The sequence below is a fragment of the Notothenia rossii genome (genome assembly GCF_949606895.1).
Source record: "Notothenia rossii genome assembly, chromosome: 2".
NCBI lineage: Eukaryota > Metazoa > Chordata > Actinopteri > Perciformes > Nototheniidae > Notothenia > Notothenia rossii.
In genome coordinates this window covers 6,782,242-6,802,689 of record NC_136904.1, presented here as the reverse complement: position 1 = coordinate 6,802,689, position 20,448 = coordinate 6,782,242, and the positions used below count along the sequence as shown (strand labels likewise).

The window sequence follows — 20,448 nt, the reverse complement described above, 5'->3', positions numbered from 1 at the left end:
ATAATTTTCTCTCAGTAATCACTCAACTACTGTCTTTCTAACAAACAGATTGACTCACTATCATCACAATGAAACACGTCCAGAAGAATGTCATGCAAAGCTGCCTGCCTTCCTTCCTTCGACTCTCCCTGAACTGCCTGATCTTTTAATGGTCAATGTTAACCATTTGTGCAGATAGCATTAAGTAGAAAAGATCGCTGATACTAATGTGGCGTTAGCCTACCTCCCGCCCCCTTAGCACCTGGTGGAGGGGGCGATAGGCTACTCTTCAAATGTTTCACAAAATACTTACCATCATGACTACTCTTACTGTTTAACATTTTGGTTTACTTCATGTTAAGGCTAATACAAATGACAAGGCTAAGTAATGTAATATAATGCTAACTAACATGCTCGCTACTAGCTAGGTAGCTAACTTGACTATGTTCCATGCAAAACATGTATATTACCTGATATGTTTGGTCCAACGACTCCTGGTCCTTTCATCAGACGGGAAGCGATAGAACGAGCAAGTGGTATGATCTCTTTTGTGATTACAACCTCGTACAAAGCGCACAGGCATCTTGTAAAAGTGAATTTATTGGAGCAATCTCTTATATTTATTGGAGGGAATAAATCAGTCTTCTTCTTCCTCTTTGCTTTGCGAGTCACAACCAGTCTTGGAGCATTATCGCCTATGACATCACTTACGCGACCCAGAATGCATTTGGGATTTGTAGTCTTTCTAGTTGCGTATTATTCATAGTCTTATATTTCAGCATTTTTACGACAAACTGTGACTTTTTTTGCATGGAAATGATTGTTTAAGATTGACAAACATCATATGTGTCATTCGTGGCACAATTCAAACGGGATCAAAAGATAACTTTTCTCTCTCCATTGACTTCAATGTATAATTTTCCGCTTCCGGGGTCCCATGGAGGCTCCCGGAAGGGGAGGGACTTCGCCTCTCTATTGGCCGGCGTCGACGGGGGCGTGTCCAATGCAAATCCTGCCATTTTCTGTTGCTAAATTACATCATTCTAATGTCTGTGGTCATTTAAAAATTCCCTAATAAACGTTTTGTAGCGTCAATAAGTGAGAGTTAAAGACAGTGTGTTTAGTGTACAACACCACATGTCATTACACCTTGAATTCACCGTTTGAAAATGTTAGCCACATGCTAATGCTAACCGGAAATGATGAATTTTCAGAATAGAGGTTTTAAGTTAAAAGTTAGTGTGAACTTCCGGTTTTTCAGAATAAAACAGCTTTAAATTAAAACCCTGTATTTAATTAAAATTACGCCATATCAACATTGATTTTAATTTCTTACAACATACAGCAAAGCATGTTTATCCAAAGACTGTTAAAAGACATTGGCGGAACACATGAAACCCTTAAATTAAAAAGCTCAATTTGTTTAATTAATTAGCACAAAAGCCTGAAGAAGAAGAAGAAGAAGAAGAAGAAGAAGAAGAAGAAGAAGAAGGGCTCCAGACATCTCCTATGGCGGGTCAAATTATGGATCTCTTTAGTCAGTAGCCGTGTAATGAGCTGGATGATATTCAGCGAGCTGAAAGGAACACCCGCTTAAAAAAAGGTTCCTTCATTTCTCAGAGCTGGACCTTTCATTGCACTCCACAAAGCCACAAAACCAATACTTGGTCTCCATTACACAAATGTCACACCTCAACCCTCTGCAGCTGTAAAGGCCCCTGGGAAATCCAACCGAGTGCTGTTTATCTTTTCTATTTCAGAGCAAGGTTGGGTGAAACGAGACTAAATGTGCTTTTTTGTGTTAGCAGTTAGCAGCTCCTGTTACTGTCAGTGTTTCTGTTGTTGGTGTTTCCCATTCCATATTTACTGTTGGTAAACTTTAGATTAAGGTACACATATTCATCATCAACTAGTTGTTCATTAACATATTAGAGACAAACTACTAGCTTATTGGTTATGAACAAGACTTCACTTTAAAATAGGGAACATATTCTGAGTTAGAAATACCACATTTTGAGTTAGTTTGACACAAGTAACACTTGTAGTTTCATATCTTGTTACATAAGAACCATATGTGTTAGGTGTTACTATGAGAGAATGCCTTATTAGGCCCATATTGAGCATATTAAGACCAAAACTCATGTACAACAACGTCCTTACTTACAATAAATAAGCACTAACTAGAGGGTTATTGAGGGCAAACTCTTAACTAATGGCCTAGTACTTGCAGAATGTGGTCATGTAGAATAAGGCATTAATAAGTGGTTAATAATGACTAATACAGAGCAAATATACTGCTAATATGCACGTTGTACCTTAAAATAAAGTGTTACCGTACTATTTTTTGTTGTGAAATGTTTTTTTTTTCTGCTGCAACCGTCTTGACGAAATCTATTCTGTGAGCTAAAGGGCAGAGAAAGATCCTTAAATGATAGCAATCATCAAGCGTCAATTCAACGGCTGTTTAGGATGTACTATTGACGCCTGGAAAGCTATTAAGCAGACGCCCAAATGTCACTCTAGGATGGGGCAGAAAACAGCGAGATGGAAAGTACAACTGCAGATGAACCACGCTTATGATTAGTTTCAATAAAAGGAAATCAGCCAATTGCTCAGATTGACGGAAATGATTACATAATGCACGTTAGATTGAAACCAAACACATTTCCCAAAGTTCTGCCTCAAAGACTCGCAGCGATGGTTTTACAGCCCATTCTCTTTGCTATTGAAACACTTAGGAAATCACATGTTCTCTACATGATTACCACATTCATCCGAGAGTGTCATCTTCAATCTGTCCGCGATTCTGTAAACAATCAAGCATCAGTCGTATTGTTGAACATGAGGATTCAAAATACTCAATTTACACACATTTCAAGCTTTAAAACAAAGATAACAGAAACAACAAAGGCCACATTTAAATGCATCTTAGACATTCAAGACTCAAGGGAAATAAAAGGATTAAACAAAACTCAAATTAAACCGATTCAAGACGTCTTACATATGGAAGGATCTTATCTACGGGAGCACACACATAAGCCGTTATCTCCATCAACAAAGTTCTTTATTCAAACAGAAAGACTGATCTCAATCACTAGCATTTAGTTTGCCGTTGTGTTAAAATACTGTCAATGAACCTAAAAAGGAAATCTTTGTTTCCGATGGATTTAAATGGGAAGACATCTGGTTGGTTTGTGAAATGACAGTAGCTTCAAACTGAAATAAAGGGGAAAAGATGTATTTTTGGTTAAAAAGAGAAACTCAGAACAGAGCTTGAAACTACTGTAGTGGAATAAGTTATAATGTGCTTCTTTATTACATGAACTAAGACTTCACTCCGATTGGTCAAGAGCTTGTCTTTAAACCCTGAAATGAGTCAGTATTTGAGCACTTGCTGCGGTCAATGGTTTTCTGCGTTTGTTTTTGGTTGCTAGCCAGAAATAAGGTCTGTGGTTAAAAAAAAAAACCTAAGTGGATCTAAGGGATAACGTTAAGCGAGGCAGTCATTATTGAAAAAAAGAACACCCGAAAACATTGATCACTCCAAGTAACTGTCAAAGTCTGTTCACAGTTTCTTTTCCACTAACAAGTCCTTAAACAATGCCCGAGCATTAAAGTTGACTTCCTGTCTGTCTTTTTCTGTGGATTTCTCTGACGTCTTTTAACATCTTTCCTTCTCTCCCTTGATCCTACTTAGCAGCGCTGTTTTATGGAGTATTAACAACCTCTGAAATGTCCTAATTGACCAATCAGAATCGAGTATTCAACTAAGCTGTATAATAAGCTGTCAATAAGATGCAGGAAAGAGCAACCAAAGTGGTCTAAAATATGTGCATTGATTCCCAGGGGAGTAGCTCTGAGATGGGCTGACTGAGATGTGATGCATGTGGCTGCAAATTAGTCCTCCTCCTCCTCCTCCTCCTCCTCCTCCTCCTCCTCCTCCTCCTCCTCCTCCTCCTCCTCCTCACTTCCTCTGCTTGCATAAGCTTGAATAAGAGCAGCAGTGGAGTAATGAGGGCTCCTGGCTGAGAGATCAAACTGCAACCATCGTCCCCTGATCGATAACTCTCTCCACGGACCCGGGACCAAATTACCGTTTCCTAGAGGCACAAATGTGTGTGTGTGAGAGTGTGTGTGTGTTCAATACAAATGGATGAGAGTAGTTCAGAAATGTGTGTGTGCTGGTGTGAGCACCTGCAGCTTCTCCCCAGGGTTGGTAGAAACTGCAGCTTATTAGGGCTAATGGGCTTCTTTAAGGACCTTCGCTCATTATCGGGATGCTTTTCTTCGCTCTTGCTGTTTCTCATTCTCCATCATGTGAATGTGGAATCCATGCCTCATGTCTCGCTGTTATGCATAAGCACTGACATTAGGTAGCGTGTGGCTAAATTGAGATACGCTCATAAAAAATGACTCATTTTTCTGCTAATATGTGAATTTGTGTGCAGTTTTTACTACCTGGCAAATGGGGACTCTCTCATTTTACTAAAATAAGCAAGGATATTCCTGCTTTCATAAATGCAGGAAGACTCACAAAAAATACTAGTACTCTCCCCATGGGCAGCAGAAAGGTATGCTTTTCTGTACAATGTATGCACAACTTGATGGATAACAATTGTTTACAAAACATGTCTCTATAAACACACCGTAGCCGAAAAGGAGCGGGGAGAAGAAAATAATCTTTTATTACCTGCCCCTTTCTAAAAGAAATTAAAAACAAATAGAAATAGATGGTGTGTCCTTCATAACAGTATCGTAGGAAAATAAGAGAAACACAAAAACGTACTACAAAAATGAGTTAGTTCCTACTTGACAGTTAACGGAAAGAAACAAAACAACAACAAAACATCAGAGGCCTGTACTACGAAGCAGGATTTTCACTTAGCCGCTAACTTCAGGGGAAACTCTGGGTTTCCGGTCCTACGACGCTGGTTCTCTTTTTAGCAGGCTAGATCTCCATGGTAACTTATGCTGTGCGGCTAACCTGCTCCGGAGCAGGTTAGGTTCCAGGGTAAGAGATCAACTCAGTGAAAGCACTGCCTGCTGACCAATCAGAGCTCAGTGTGCGGAGTTTAAAGCGATCAAGTCATATTATAGGACAAAGGAAATACAGAAAAAAACTGCCGTTGCAGGAAAGACGGCCGGCAAAAATCACCGACTGTGTGAACGTGAACATTAATAGAATATCACCTCCCATCTTCAGAGCAATCTGACGATTATAACATTAGCGTTAAGAAAGCTTACTTAAATATCTGCCACAACATAAGTAACCGGATCAGAGTAACATTAAGTACAGTCCACGGCATATCACATCATAATGTATCATATATCTCCTTATCTGAGTCAGCTGAGCCGTATCTGGCCGTGCAACACTCACAGTGTCCCATACTGTATGCAGAAGTATTATTTTAAGCAACACATTAAGTTGACGAAACACTCGAGACAAATGTAATTAAAGTCAGATCCACTTGTGTCTTGGACGGGGCAGTGATATCATAAACCTGTTAATGTACGCATTCAAACACTTTTTCTTTTACCAGCTATATTCACCTTGCAGGTGCAGCTATGTGGCTTTGATCCTGGATAAAGTGTTTAAGTCATGGATGTTTAAAGTTTAACTTCTTCATATTTTACTAATATAAAAGTTCACTTTTCATTCGGGAAGTATGACGCTGCGCTGTCAGTACGCTTCTCCATGTTTGTGATTGGTCGAATGCTCCAGATACCACCCCTTTCATGTGAACGCGCACCTAACTAGAGAGGACACGGCTGGCTTGAGCGATCCACTTGATAACCCGCGTCGTAGTACCGTTTAGCGAGAGCGCGTATGTTTTGGATTAGGCCAACCGGCTAACTCAAACATATCCAGGTTAGGTTGAACCGGCTTCGTAGTACAGACCTCTGATATTCATCAATCAATCAAAGTTCATTCATGAAGCTCAATATCCCACATGTTATCTTTGTCTCAGGGGCCTCTGACCCTCACATCGGTAAAAGAAAAACTCCCTCTCAAACCAGACAAAGATGAATTATAGTTTGTTTATATCTATTTCAAATAAGTGTTTTAACGGTCCCTTCACGATAAAGAGCTGCAGGCTTCAAGGAAGTTTGTTTGAGAACATCATAAAGGTCTTTTTTTGTTTCTTGCTGTACTCACAATGATGTACTATTAAAGTACGCTTGCTGTTACATCAGGTGACCTCAGGTGTCGCTAAAACATCTTGTTTGCCAATAAAACACCGATGCTTCATTATTGCAATACACAAACAAAACAAAATTGATAACAAGTGTGACGCTTTCAGTATTCAGCTGAATCAATCAAGAATACTGTCTTTAAACTAACCAACAAAATCCCTGAGTGCAACAAAAAAAAGATTTTGCCATGTGTTAAAAAAACAACCAACAGTGTGAGCCCTACAATAAATGCATTGCAGAGATTTAAGCTGTGAATCATCAGAGACACAGCAGCAGGAGGAAACTACACAGCGGCCTGCAGGAGGTTTCCTCTCAAAGTGTCTCTCATTGATCCCATCCCAGAAGAAAGGAGAGACCACACACACACACACACACACACACACACACACACACACACACACACACACACACACACACACACACACACACACACACACACACACACACACACACACACACACACACACACACACACACACACACACACACACACACACACACACACACACACACACACACACACACACACACACACACACACACACACACAGCGGCAGGAAAAGTGGGTCAGTGCTCTGATGTATATCACCCCGTTTGTTTCAAAAGATCTCACGATTACAGATAAATAATTACAGAAATGTTGATTAATGTCCGTATGAATAATTTAAGAAAATGAAGTGAAGTCCTGTATACATAGGCGGAAAGTAACTAAGAACAAATACTCAAGTATGATGATGAGGTACTTATAATTTATTGGAGTGTTTTCTTAACTCACTGCTATAATTTTAAAGGGAAATGTTCTACTTTATACCTTATTTTACTTATTTTACAGATAAAGGGACCAAAGAAAAGTTAATATCTTTGCATTAAAAAACAAAATAGTTAATAGAGTTTATGTTTTGGTATGAATGTAATAAGCCGACAGTTTATACAAGACGTATTGGATTTATTTTTTATAAGTTAGATTTTTCGAGTTGTGTTTAAAATTATTTAAGATTTTTCTGCATTGCATACTTTAACGTTTACAGGAGAGGGTTAGGGACATATGTGACACATTTTGGAGATCTGGTAAAAAGTGCGTCTGACTAAAACATCAGACACTTTTTTTCACAATTCTAAATTTGTTCTCAGAATATTGACTTCAATGTAAGAATCCGGATTTTTTTGTTATTTTCTAGAAACCTCCGCAAAAATCTGACATGTTGACCTAATCCTCTTCCCCAATGAGAACACTGTATTTCTGCTGGGATGAATAACGTCATTTAAAACTGATGTCTGATTTCTAGGTCCCGCTTCTTATCTCTTAGAAGCCACAATGTTTTTGTAACTTCATATTTTTTACTTTTTACTCATCATTTTGACTTTTATTTAAAAAATGCAGAATTTTTCCTGAATTCAGTCTTTTTTCTAAGAACTACATTTAAAAAAAAAGTTTGGGTCGGATCTCACATGTCGACCTAATCTTCTTCTTCTGTTGTCAGAAAGCCCAATTTCTCCCTGGATAGATCAAGTGATCTGGTTCCGATTTATATTTCCAACTTTTTATCTCTTAGCGGTCACATTGTTTTTCTGCCTCACAGACATTAGCATGCCAAATAGGTCCGTTCTAAATGAGTCGAATTAAAAAATAAAAACTCATCTTCATCTTCGAAACTGCATCGTCAATAAGAAAGCTGTGTTATCGCACATCCCATGGCAGCGTTTCCAGCTAAAAAAAACATGCCATAAAATCACAAAGCAGACAAATTGAGGATGAAATTGGCAGCAACTCAGAGTCAACATGTTGAAAAAGAGCTGCTGCTGAGAACAGTGGGGAGACGAGACAGAGGGAAAAAGTGTCCAATCAGCGGCAGGCGGAGCGACGGGGGGACAATCAATGCAACTGAAGAGATAAATGACACGGATTCTCAAGACTGCGAGATGAACAGTGAGAGAAAACACACTCAGAGCTGCAGGGACAATCACAAGGTGGATAATGTGATATTAATACCATGAAAACCTGCTGCTGTAAACTAAGGCTCAGTGAATCCTCATTTAATACAAGTGGGATTGTCTTTATGGCTCAATAACTAACACAAAAGGATAAAAATAGTCAACTTTTTCCATTCAGAAACTCCACGTCGACCATAACCTGCTGCTTTAATTCTTTCTTTACAGAGAGAGGCAGATATAAATCATGAATTGCTCATTATACCTTTCAGTGTTTGAGTGTTTCCGGGTGCAAGTCAAGGCTTTGTGAAAGCACACTGTGAGGCTTTATTAATACGTGTGCCTGCAGAGCCTCAAACAGGGGAACCACTTCCTTTAAAAGCTCTTTGCAGACTTCTCTGACTTGTTTTTATTTAACTGTCAGTCATAAAACATCAGGCCTCGAGTGAAAATCAATCAGAAGAAAATAAATGTTTTTAAATTGGAAAAAAGAGTGTTAAAAGTCCTCAATCCAGTTTCATTTTGGTATACTTTTGCAGTATTTTGTCTTTGTTTTAAGCGGCTTTTAAACTCCTTACCCTACGTGTAAGGTGTCCATATCACTTGAAAAAAAAAAGTGTATAAAGTTACCAGGGATTGAAAATTATACATTTTTAGAAACATAAGAAATTACTGAGGATTTCTTGCTAAAAGAACATGTCAGTATTTTACCAAACAAATGTGGAATATAGAAAAATGTCAAAAAAATCATCTATTAATCCTCTCCTAATCACTAAAGGCATTGTTTTAAGGAAACTAATACTGAATAGATTATTTAATTGATAATTCAGTTTAAAACTTGTCTCTAGATAATATTTACCTAAAGTTAATATCCTATAAATAAAACCTGTGTACCGAGGGATAATCCGACTCCAAAGGCTCGAGAGATCTTGTCATTTTCTATAATTATCTCCTATAGGTCCATCCATCCATCCATCTTCTCCCGCTTATCCGTGGTCGGGACGCGGGGGTAGCAGTTCCAGCAGAGAGCCCCAAACTTTCTTTTCCCTGGCCACATCAACCAGCTCTGACTGGGGGACCCCAAGGCGCTCCCAGGCCAGCGAAGAGATATAATCCCTCCACCTGGTCCTAGGTCTACCCCTCGGTCTCTTCCCAGCTGGACGTGCCTGGAACACCTCCCTAGGGAGGCGCCCAGGTGGCATCCTAACTAGGTGGCATCCTAACTAGGTGCCCGAACCACCTCAACTGGCTCCTTTCGACGCGAAGGAGGAGCGGTTCAACTCCGAGTCCCTCCCGGATGACTGAACTTCTCCCCTTATCCCTAAGGGAGACACCAGCCACCCTGCGGAGAAAACCCATCTCGGCCGCTTGTATCCGCGATCTCGTTCTTTCGGTCATGACCCATCCTTCATGACCATAGGTGAGGGTAGGAATGAAAATGGCCCGGTAGACAGAGAGCTTTGCCTTCTGGCTCAGCTCTCTTTTCATCACAACGGTGCGGTAAAGAGATTGCAGTACCGCTCCCGCTGCTCCGATTCTCCGACCCATCTCACGCTCCATTGTTCCCTCACTCGAGAACAAGACCCCGAGATACTTGAACTCCTTCACTTGGGGTAAGGACTCATTCCCTACTTGAGAACCATGGCCTCAGATTTGGAGGTGCTGATCCTCATCCCAGCCGCTTCACACTCGGTTGCGAACCGATCCAGTGAGTGCTGAAGGTCGTAGACCGATGAAGCCATCAGAACCACATCATCTGCAAAAAGCAGTGGTGCAATCCTTAGTCCACCGAACTGCAGACCCCCTCCCCCACGACTACGCCTCGAAATCCGATCCATGTATATTACAAACAGGATTGGTGACAAAGCGCAGCCCTGGCGGAGGCCAACCCTCACCGGAAATGGGTCCGACTTACTGCCGAGGACCCGGACACAGCTCTCGCTTTGGGAGTACAGAGATTAGATGGCCCTGGGTAAAGAGCCCCTCAGCCCATATTCCCGCAGCACCTCCCACAGTAACTCCCTGGGAACCCGGTCATACGCCTTCTCCAAGTCTACAAAACACATGTAGACCGGATAAGCGTACTCCCAGGCCCCCTCCAGGATCCTTGCGAGAGTAAAAAGCTGATCCGTCGTTCCACGACCAGGACGGAATCCGCATTGTTCCTCCTCAATCTGAGGTTTGACAATCGGCCTGACCCTCCTTTCGAGTACTTTAGAGTAAACTTTCCCGGGGAGGCTGAGTAGTGTGATGCCTCTGTAATTGGCACACACCCTCTGATCCCCCTTTTTAAAAAGGGGAACCACCACTCCGGTCTGCCACTCCTTCGGTACTGTTTCCGACTTCCACGCAACGTTGATGAGACGTGTCAACCATGACAGTCCCTCAACACCCAGAGCCTTCAGCATTTTTGAGCGGATCTCATCCACCCCCGGGGCTTTGCCACTGTGAAGTTGTTTGACGACCTCAGTGACCTCCCCCCGGGAGATTGGTGTCGATCCCCCGTCATACTCCAGCTCTGCCTCTAACATAGAGGGCAGAGTTGTCGGGTTCAGGAGTTCCTCAAAGTGCTCCTTCCAACGCCCTAACACTCCATCAGTTGAGGTCAACAACGTCCCATCCTTACTGTACACAGCTTGGATGGTTCCCTGCTTCCCCCTCCTGAGGTGTCGGACAGTTTTCCAGAACAACCTTTGTGCCGCCCGAAAGTCCTTTTCCATGTCTTCTCCGAACTTCTCCCACACCCGCTGCTTTGCCTCGGCCACGGCTGAGGCTGCTGCCCTTCGGGCCTGTCGGTACCTTGCAACTGCCTCGGGAGTCCCCCGGTATAACAAATCCCTGAGGGCCTCCTTCTTCAGTCGGACGGCTTCCCTGACCACCGGTGTCCACCAGGAGGTTTGAGGGTTACCGCCCCTTGAGGCACCTAAGACCTTGAGACCACAGCTCCCCACCGCGGCTTCGGCAATAGAGGCTTTGAACACCGACCACTCTGGTTCAATGTCCCCAACCTCCACAGGAATGCCCGAAAAGCTCCGCCGGAGGTGTGAGTTGAAGGCCTCCTGAACTTGGGCCTCCTCCAGACATTCCCAGTTCACCCGAACTACACGTTTGGGCTTACCAGGTCTATCCAGAGGCTTCCCCCGCCACTCGACCCAACTCACCACCAGATGGTGATCAGTTGACAACTCTGCCCCTCTCTTTACCCGAGTGTCCAAAACATACGGCCTCAGGTCCGATTATACGATAACGAAATTGATCATGGACCTTCTGCCTAGGGTGCTCTGGTACCACGTACACTTATGAGCATCCTTATGTTCGAAAATGGTGTTTGTTATGGCCAATCCATGACTAGCACAGAAGTCCAGTAACAAACCACCACTCCGGTTCAGATCAGGGGGGCCATTCCTCCCAATCACGCCCCTCCAAGTGTCTCCATCATTGCCCACATGTGCGTTGAAGTCTACCAGCAAGATTAAAGAGTCCCCTTCAGGAGCCCAATACAGGACTCTTTCCAGGGTCTCCAAGAAGGCCGTATACTCTGAACTGCTGTTTGGTGCATAACAGTCAGAGTTTTCCCCCCCATAACCCGCAGGCGTAGGGAGGCGACCCTCTCGTCCACTGGGGTAAACTTCAACAACGAAGCACCCAACCGGGGACCTGTGAGTATCCCCACACCCGCCCGGCACTTCACACCTTGAGCAACTCCGGAGAAGAATAGAGTCCAACCCCTATCCAGAAGTAAGGTTCCAGAGCCAACACTGTGCATAGAGGCGAAGCCAACCAGATCCAACTGGTAACGCTCCACCTCCCGCACAAGCTCCGGCTCCTTCCCCCCCAGAGAGGTGACGTTCCATGTCCCCAAAGCCAGCTTCTGTCGCCTGGAGGTGTTGCCCACGTTGCCTTTTCGGGCTGTGCCCAGCCGGGCTCCGTGGCAAGCCCGGCCACCAGACGCTTGCCGACGAGTCCTCCTTCTGGGCCTGGCTCCTAAAGGGGACCCCGGGCTTCCTCTGGGCTGGGTATGCTCACTTCCTGTGTCGTCTTTCATGAGGTCTTTTGAACCAATCTTAGTCTGGCCACTTGCCTGAGTACAATTTACCATGGGAGACCCTACCAGGAACACAAGGTTCCAGACAACACAGCCCCCAGGTTCATCAGGGCACACAAACCTCTTTACCACGGTAACTAAATATAGGTACAAAATGTATTCCTTATAAAGAGAGATACAGTTTGCATGGGCAAACATCGGACTTCTACGCTAATATGTGAGTAGAAATCAATGTTGACATAATGACGCGCCTGAATATTTTCCTAAGGCAATCAATTTGTTTTAAAAGTTCAGCAGGGGTTGTTTTTCTGGTAACTCAAAGAAAAATGCACAAAAATAACAAAAAAACTCCGAGTAAGAAATCATGTGAATTATTACTCATGTATTCAGTCATAAAGGAATATAAAATGTACTGGATTTGTGTGCTTATCACTTTTGTAGGTATTAAGGCCCTGACACACCAACCCGGTTTTGGGAATCAGTGGCAGTCGTGCATTCGCGGCGCCCTACTCAGGTTGGTGTGTCCCGCACCGTCGTTGCTTTACGGCACATTTTCACACCTCCCGCGGCCGATTCAAAGAAAGTCGGCCAAAGAAATCACTCTGATTGGCTGTTGCCTCTTTTGAATGACGAATACACACTAACGCTGCCTGCTGGTAAGGACAGTTATTGCCACTCGCCGACTGAAGTCTTTGCGGGCGGGCGGCGTAGCGGACGTAAAAGTCGGGACGCCTTCGGTACGCGTTCTTTGGTCTGCGGTTGGTGTGTAGCCGCCTTTACTTTGCAGAAACAGACATCCCTTTATGATGACTTTCTACATTTTTTTCTACAAACAACAGAAGGTAATCCTACTGATCCCTGACCTGTTATATTCAACTTAAATTCATCATATATTACATGTCCTCTTCATAAAAACAGTCCTCTTTCCAGCTTCATATTCTTTCTAATCCCAAAGCTTAAGGTGATACCTGAAAAGCAGCATCAACACTCTTCCTGCCTGTTATTCATCCCCCGCTGGATTGTTTTTAAGCGTTTGTCTGAGCCTACGTACCATTTCAGCCATAACTTCCTGAGGAGTAAAGCTCTCTGAAGGAGGAGGATCCAGCGAAGCTCCCTGAGGGGAGAGAAGAGAAGAGAAGAGAGGGGAGGAGAGAAGAGAAGAGGGGGAGGAAACAGAGATGTCTGCAGTAAATGTAATCACTGGAGCCTTAAATATACTGCTATAATGATGCTTAATAGTTATTAATAGTGATGCTTAATAGTGCTGAATAGTGGTGCAGGAATGAGTCCTAAAACCCGAACATTAGTCAGTATTGTAGCACTTCCTGTTCTCTCTTCTTAATGCATTTTGGTTAGAATAAACTCTGTGGTTATGTGGACATAAAATATGTCTAAACGTCATCACGCCCAATATTAGCCACCTTTAGCTTAGCGGTGGTGACGTGAAGTCATCTGACCGTGCTGTAGTTCCTTTATAGCCCAACATTAGCCACCTTTAGCTTAGCGGTGGTGACGTGAAGTCATGCGATCGTGCTGTAGTTCCTTTATAGCCTAGCGTTAGCTTTTTACTTCAGAAATCATAAAGTGGTGTTAATGGAGATTATCCTGCTGAACAAAACCTGTGTCGAAGACGATTGTTAACCACAGAGATTATTTCCTGCAATAATCCAAAATCACATGGAGAAAGTCCCATTGGCTTTTTTGTGGAGGGAGCCAGGGTCCACTACAGAAATATGACATTCCTGCACCACCCTATTTTGATTTTAAAGAGAGACCTACCACCACTTAGGGAAGTTACTAATAAATGAATACATGCTGTAAAAAATGGAAATGTGGAGTCTGGTTATTTTCTATCTTATCTATAATGAATAAAACAGTGTTTGTTACATGCAATTCTTATTGATGATTACGCAACATGCTAAACACAAAGGCATTAATCACGTCCACCCACAACAACCCCCCCCCCACCCCCCCCCCACCCCCACTCCTCTCCCTGCAGTGAGAACAGAGTGGGTAGCAGGGGGTTATCCTTTGTACATTTGAATTCATGCCACTGGTTATTTACTGTATGTTTATATCCTGCAGTGTGAGGACATCTGACTGATTGGTCTAACACGTGTTTTCCCCTACAAGGTTGTAATCTCTCCAAATGACAAATGAATGGTTTGGTTGATGAAATTAAGCACATTTTAGACTTTTTATAGCAAAACTCTAAATATATAGTAACGTTAAACACAATAATACTCTACATAATTAAGAAATCTCCCCATTTCTTAATTGGTGTATGTGGAGTGAATATTATATAAAAGATAACCCAATCCAAGCAGCATTTTACAGACAAATCACGAGCACTGTACCTAAAAGGCATTCTAGTTACTTTTGGATTACTTCATGTCCCATAATGCAACTGGGTATAATACATCCACATAAATCAAACTCCACACCCGCTGGTCTGAAACACTGTAAAACTGGCAGCCCATGCAGAGATAATAATGAAAACGCTTCATATTTGACAAAGCTCTGACACTAAAAACATTATAAAACCATTTATATATTGCAGAAGAGTGATGGTGGAGATGATATTAATGTGTAAACATCAGTGGAGCAACTCTTCAAGTGCCTGAAGTTTCAAATCTCACAGAGCTGTTTGATCGAGTTACTTTAAAAATGCAGATTATTAAGAAAACTGCAAAACAAAAAGGCAGGATTTTGAATGAACTATTAACTCAGCAGGGGGTCCTCTACTGCAGTGTTTGTCTAACATGTTCATACCAAGGACCACACTCACACTCACGGACCACCTAACTCGCCAAATATCCAAAAACAATAGTCCTGCTCACCACTCCAACAGTATAACAACTTCACTTTCTCTATATCGCCTCGATCACACATTAAATCAACAATACAAATACAACTACAGATGAAATAAGCATTTAGTTGAAATGCGATTTAAAATGCTCACAACTCTTGTGAAATGTAGACTACATGTATTACAGAGTTTATGTCCGAGCCAACAGACTCACATATCATTGGCTACTAAGAGATATGCAAAACACACCGCATGTAGTACGACAAAGTACGTTAGGCTCGCCTGGGCTTTTTTTGTAAACGTTTATGCAGCCCCAACAACAGCCTCTGATCATCAACAGGCCTCATGCAACGCTTCATTGGACGCATAATAGATATATAATCTCTATCTCACTCCTAACACATCTAAATCTGCTTCCAGCATGGACACATGTTCATAAAATACATCCATTGTTTGTCCATATGCTTCTTGAAATCTAAAAAAACACAATGTTTTTCTAGAAGAGATTACAAATCGCCAGAAAATGGTACAAACAAGTGGCAACATGTGCGACGAAGGTGGGGTGCTGGGCTATATCATGCAATTGAAAGTTAAGATTGCTCCGTTGCGGAGATATTCCCGCGAGAGTGCGGGAAATTGTAATTCATTTATTTATTTCAAATGTGAAATGTCCGCGGACCACACTTTGAGAAACACGGCTCTAATGGGCTTCCTAGTGATGAAGCTCATGATATTAGGTCTCCATGGCGACTGCCCATAATGCAGCAGGAGATGTTTTTAATAAGCAAACTATGCTTTTGTGACCTCAGTGTCTTGTGAGGCGGCATAAAGCTTTGTGATTGGTGAATATTAAAATATATAGCGAACAACACACACACACACACACACACACACACACACACACACACACACACACACACACACACACACACACACACACACACACACACACACACACACACACACACACACACCCTTATATTCCATACATTACTTAATCTACTCATCCCTCCCTCCTTCCCTACATCCTTCCTTCCTTCCCGAAATCCATTCGACCCTTCATCGTTTCATACCTTAGACCCATTCATTCCTCCTTCCCTACATCCCTTCAACCCTCCTTCCTTCCTTCATTACGTCCCTTCGACCCTTCATCCTTTCCTACATCCTTTCCTACATCCTTTAATCCATTAATTCCTCCCATCTCTTCAACCCTTCCTTACAACCCTTTGACCCTTCCTCCATCCATTCATCCTTTCATTCCTCCTTCCCTAAATCCCTTCCACCCTTAATCCCTTCGGCCAATTGTCCCTTTATACATCCATTCATCCCCCGTTCCCTACAATCCTTCGACCCTTCCTACCTTCATCCATTAATACCTCCTTTCCTTTCGACATTTCATCCAGTTTTATTTCTCTCCTTCCCTCCTTGCCTCCTCTCAAATAATTCCCCTCTTCCAGTCTCCCATCTTCTCCTTCTATTTAATCTGCTGCATACTTTTCTCTCATTCTCTGGGAATCATATATTCAGATCAGGCAGAAGGACATCAAAGTCTCTCTCCGTCTGACTTCAGTTTGTCCTCCAGACAACATCCTTCACCCTTTTGAACCCCTCATCTCACAGGAAATATCTCCTGTGAATACATTTTTAACCAACGTCCTATGATAATGTGGTCCTTGCTAGTGTGTATATGAATCTTTTCACATTCAATAAATTCACCAGCAAGTTCACCCAAAGTTTGACAAAAAAAAAAGGGGTATATTATCTTTGCTGCAAATTCCCCTTTTATCACACTGCAATGCTTTCACTGCTAAACATGTGAGCAAACATTTTCAAAATTACAAAATGTCACACTTTTGATTAAACAAACATTCAACGTGTATCAATCTTCTCATCTAACTCTCGCCATGACAGTGAAATATCAAATGTATTCACCTCCTTCATTTATTGGATTAATCACTAAATCAAATATTACGTTTAGACAAACACACACACAGAAAAGCAGATATTACCCACAACCCATTGCAGCTAGCACTCAAGATGAACAGGGAGCATGACGCCCTAAAGTAAATGCACTGATTCACATCAATAAGTTAGAGAAACATTTACATTTCCCGCGGATAGAATTAGTTTTAACAAAGCACCACACTGCACAATAACAGCTTTTCATGTCTCCCTGGTTGCATAACTTCAATCAAAAAGGAAGAAAGGTAAATGAATATTGATGTCTACATGTAGCAATGTGAGAGGCTGAAGCGATTCATTACATTAACCTGCCAATGCGTCACGGGGGAGCGTGAAAAATGTATAAAGATTTGTATTTATTTTATTTAACAACAAGGAGTGACTGGACTTTCAGCGTTAAAAAGGTGTTGCAAATGTTTCCCGCTGTTCATAACTTCCTGACTTCATCATTTTAGTTTTGCTTACTACAAAACTTCTTTGCAATTCAGTTCTTGCATTCATCAAATATCATAAAACCAAAACTATTAGCTTCAAGAGGCTCAAATGCCCTTCAGAGCTGAGGCGACGATTGGCTGTAAGTTCATCAAAATGGACAGAAAAAAAGTAAAGCAAAATGTAAATGTTCTGCAGCTGATAAGATGAGTTTGGATTGAATCAGGTTTGACTTTGGAAGAGAGTCTGTTGCGTGGGAATATTTACAAATCTTTAAATTGCATTTCAGGCTAAACATGAATGGTGTTTGCATACACTCTTAAAACTCAGCGTATGAACTAGTTTGATGATGACTGTCAGTAAAGAAATGTATAATACAAATAGAAACAGATTTTAATAATGTAAATCCAACTTCATTGAAACTTAACGTTGACCAAAAACAGGACCTTTGTTAAATGTATTAAACATTTTATTTTTAAATATCAATTTCATTTATTTCCTAATGTCGCACAGCCTAATTTACAGCATACATATTAAAGTATTAAAACTCAATTCAACACAAAATAAAATCTAATTTACCATTATTTTTGTATATCATTCTATTTATTTCATATATCTTTGGTATTGGGTTTATTGGATGTGTTGCATGAAGTGTAAGTTTTTGTAATGTATCATCTTATGAGTGTAGGACATTTTAAAATAATTGAACTGATCCAAACCCTAGACCTAACCTTAAATGACCAGAAACAAACCAACAGGCTGAAACCCAGCCACCTGTATCTGCTCACTGCAAACTTCTATCTCTCTGAAGATGAATCACAGCGGGTAAAGGCCCCCTGCTTTTTTTGGATTAAAGAATAAAAAGGCAAAAAGCTCAATTCCAAAAAGCCAGCCTCCACCTATCCTCGCTGCTCTGCACCACGTCACATGATCACAGCGTGAGAAGGCGCAGTGCATGCTGGGAACTCCCTGCTGAGAGTAAAGATCAGCTGTTTGTGCCCAGCAGGTGAGAGACGCAGCGGGAACGTCTCAGAAAAACAGCGTGAGCGAGGGGAGAAACACAAGAGAGGAGAAAGAGTGGAAAGCACGGTCGAATAGTCAAGAGAAAAAATCTGGTCTTTTTCAACTAACGCCTCTTTAAACTCAGAGAGAAATTTCAAGAGGTGAAGGAAGATTCAGGTAGGTAGGTAGGTAGGTAAGTAGGCAGGTAGGTAGGTAGGTAGGTAGGTAGGTAGGTAGGTAGGTAGGTAGGTAGGTAGGTAGGTAGGTAGGTAGGTAGGTAGGTAGGTAGGTAGGTAGGTAGGTACTAGAGGAGGGGAAGGAGGATTCATCAGGACGAGAATTCTTGAGAAATGTTAAAAGGTACAGATCAGGGGTTGGTGGATATTATTGTGAGAAAAAACTAAACATTTCTGAGATTTGTAAATTGAGAATAACTCACAAATTAAAAGAGTTCACATGATCATGATGACATACAGTATTGCCAAAGCATTGTTTAAAACAGTGACAATTACAACATGAATCTAATCATCTGGGAAATGTCCCTGTTTTTAAATGCATCTTGAACAATCTTGTTTGCTTTACACGGAAAACAATGTAATTTCTAATCAAAATCAAAACATGTCCCAAATGTAATTCCCTATGATGCTTCTTGTGGTTTTCCATTTCCTGTAGTGTGTCATATAGGTTTTTAATGCATTTAAAATGGTCTGCAAAAGCTTTCCTGAACCTAGTGACATCACCATAACAACAGAGCCGGCCAGCTAACCGATCAGAGCAGACTGGGCTCTGGTTTCAGACAGAGGGTGAAAAGAGGTGCTGCAGCACAGACAGTATGAGAACAATAAAGAGCTTTTTGAACATTAAAGCATGGAGACATGTCACAGAGACACTACATACAAATAAACACCTGAACATCAGCAGGTGAGGACTCTTTAAAGTAGAGACACTACATACTGATATACACCTGAACATCAGCAGGAGAGGACTCTTTAAAGGAGAGACACTACATACTGATATACACCTGAACATCAGCAGGAGAGGACTCTTTAAAGTAGAGACACTACATACTGATATACACCTGAACATCAGCAGGAGAGGACTCTTTAAAGTAGAGACACTACATACTGATATACACCTGAACATCAGCAGGAGAGGACTCTTTAAAGGAGAGACACTACATACTGATATACACCTGAACATCAGCAGGAGAGGACTCTTTAAAGTAGAGACACTACATACTGATATACACCTGAACATCAGCAGGAGAGGACTCTTTAAAGTAGAGACACTACATACTGATATACACCTGAACATCAGCAGGAGAGGACTCTTTAAAGTAGAGACACTACATACTGATATACACCTGAACATCAGCAGGAGAGGACTCTTTAAAGTAGGGACACTACATACTGATATACACCTGAATATCAGCAGGAGAGGACTCTTTAAAGTAGAGACACTACATACTGTTATACACCTGAACATCAGCAGGAGAGGACTCTTTAAAGTAGAGACACTACATACTGATATACACCTGAACATCAGCAGGAGAGAACTCTTTAAAGTAGAGACACTACACACTGATATACACCTGAACATCAGCAGGAGAGGACTCTTTAAAGTAGAGACACTACATACTGATATACACCTGAACATCAGCAGGAGAGGACTCTTTAAAGGAGAGACACTACATACTGATATACACCTGAACATCAGCAGGAGAGGACTCTTTAAAGTAGAGACACTACATACTGATATACACCTGAACATCAGCAGGAGAGGACTCTTTAAAGTAGAGACACTACATACTGATATACACCTGAACATCAGCAGGAGAGGACTCTTTAAAGTAGAGACACTACATACTGATATACACCTGAACATCAGCAGGAGAGGACTCTTTAAAGGAGAGACACTACATACTGATATACACCTGAACATCAGCAGGAGAGGACTCTTTAAAGTAGAGACACTACATACTGATATACACCTGAACATCAGCAGGAGAGGACTCTTTAAAGTAGAGACACTACATACTGATATACACCTAAAAATGAGCAGAATAGGACCCCTTAACTTGCACTTTCACAAAAAA

At 41.8% G+C, this 20,448-nt stretch overlaps 1 protein-coding gene across 1 annotated transcript in view; it reads right to left on the bottom strand.

Annotated features, from left to right (window-relative positions):
* The window catches only part of LOC307027962 (SH3 and multiple ankyrin repeat domains protein 2-like), a 283,457-nt gene that overhangs the window by 252,553 nt on the left and 10,456 nt on the right, over nucleotides 1-20,448 (bottom strand). Inside the window, exon 2 of the mRNA XM_079662656.1 lies at nucleotides 13,200-13,262. Within this exon, the coding sequence (XP_079518782.1) occupies nucleotides 13,200-13,211 (12 nt within the window). The 5' untranslated portion in view covers nucleotides 13,212-13,262. The remainder of the gene's footprint in view (nucleotides 1-13,199; nucleotides 13,263-20,448) is intronic.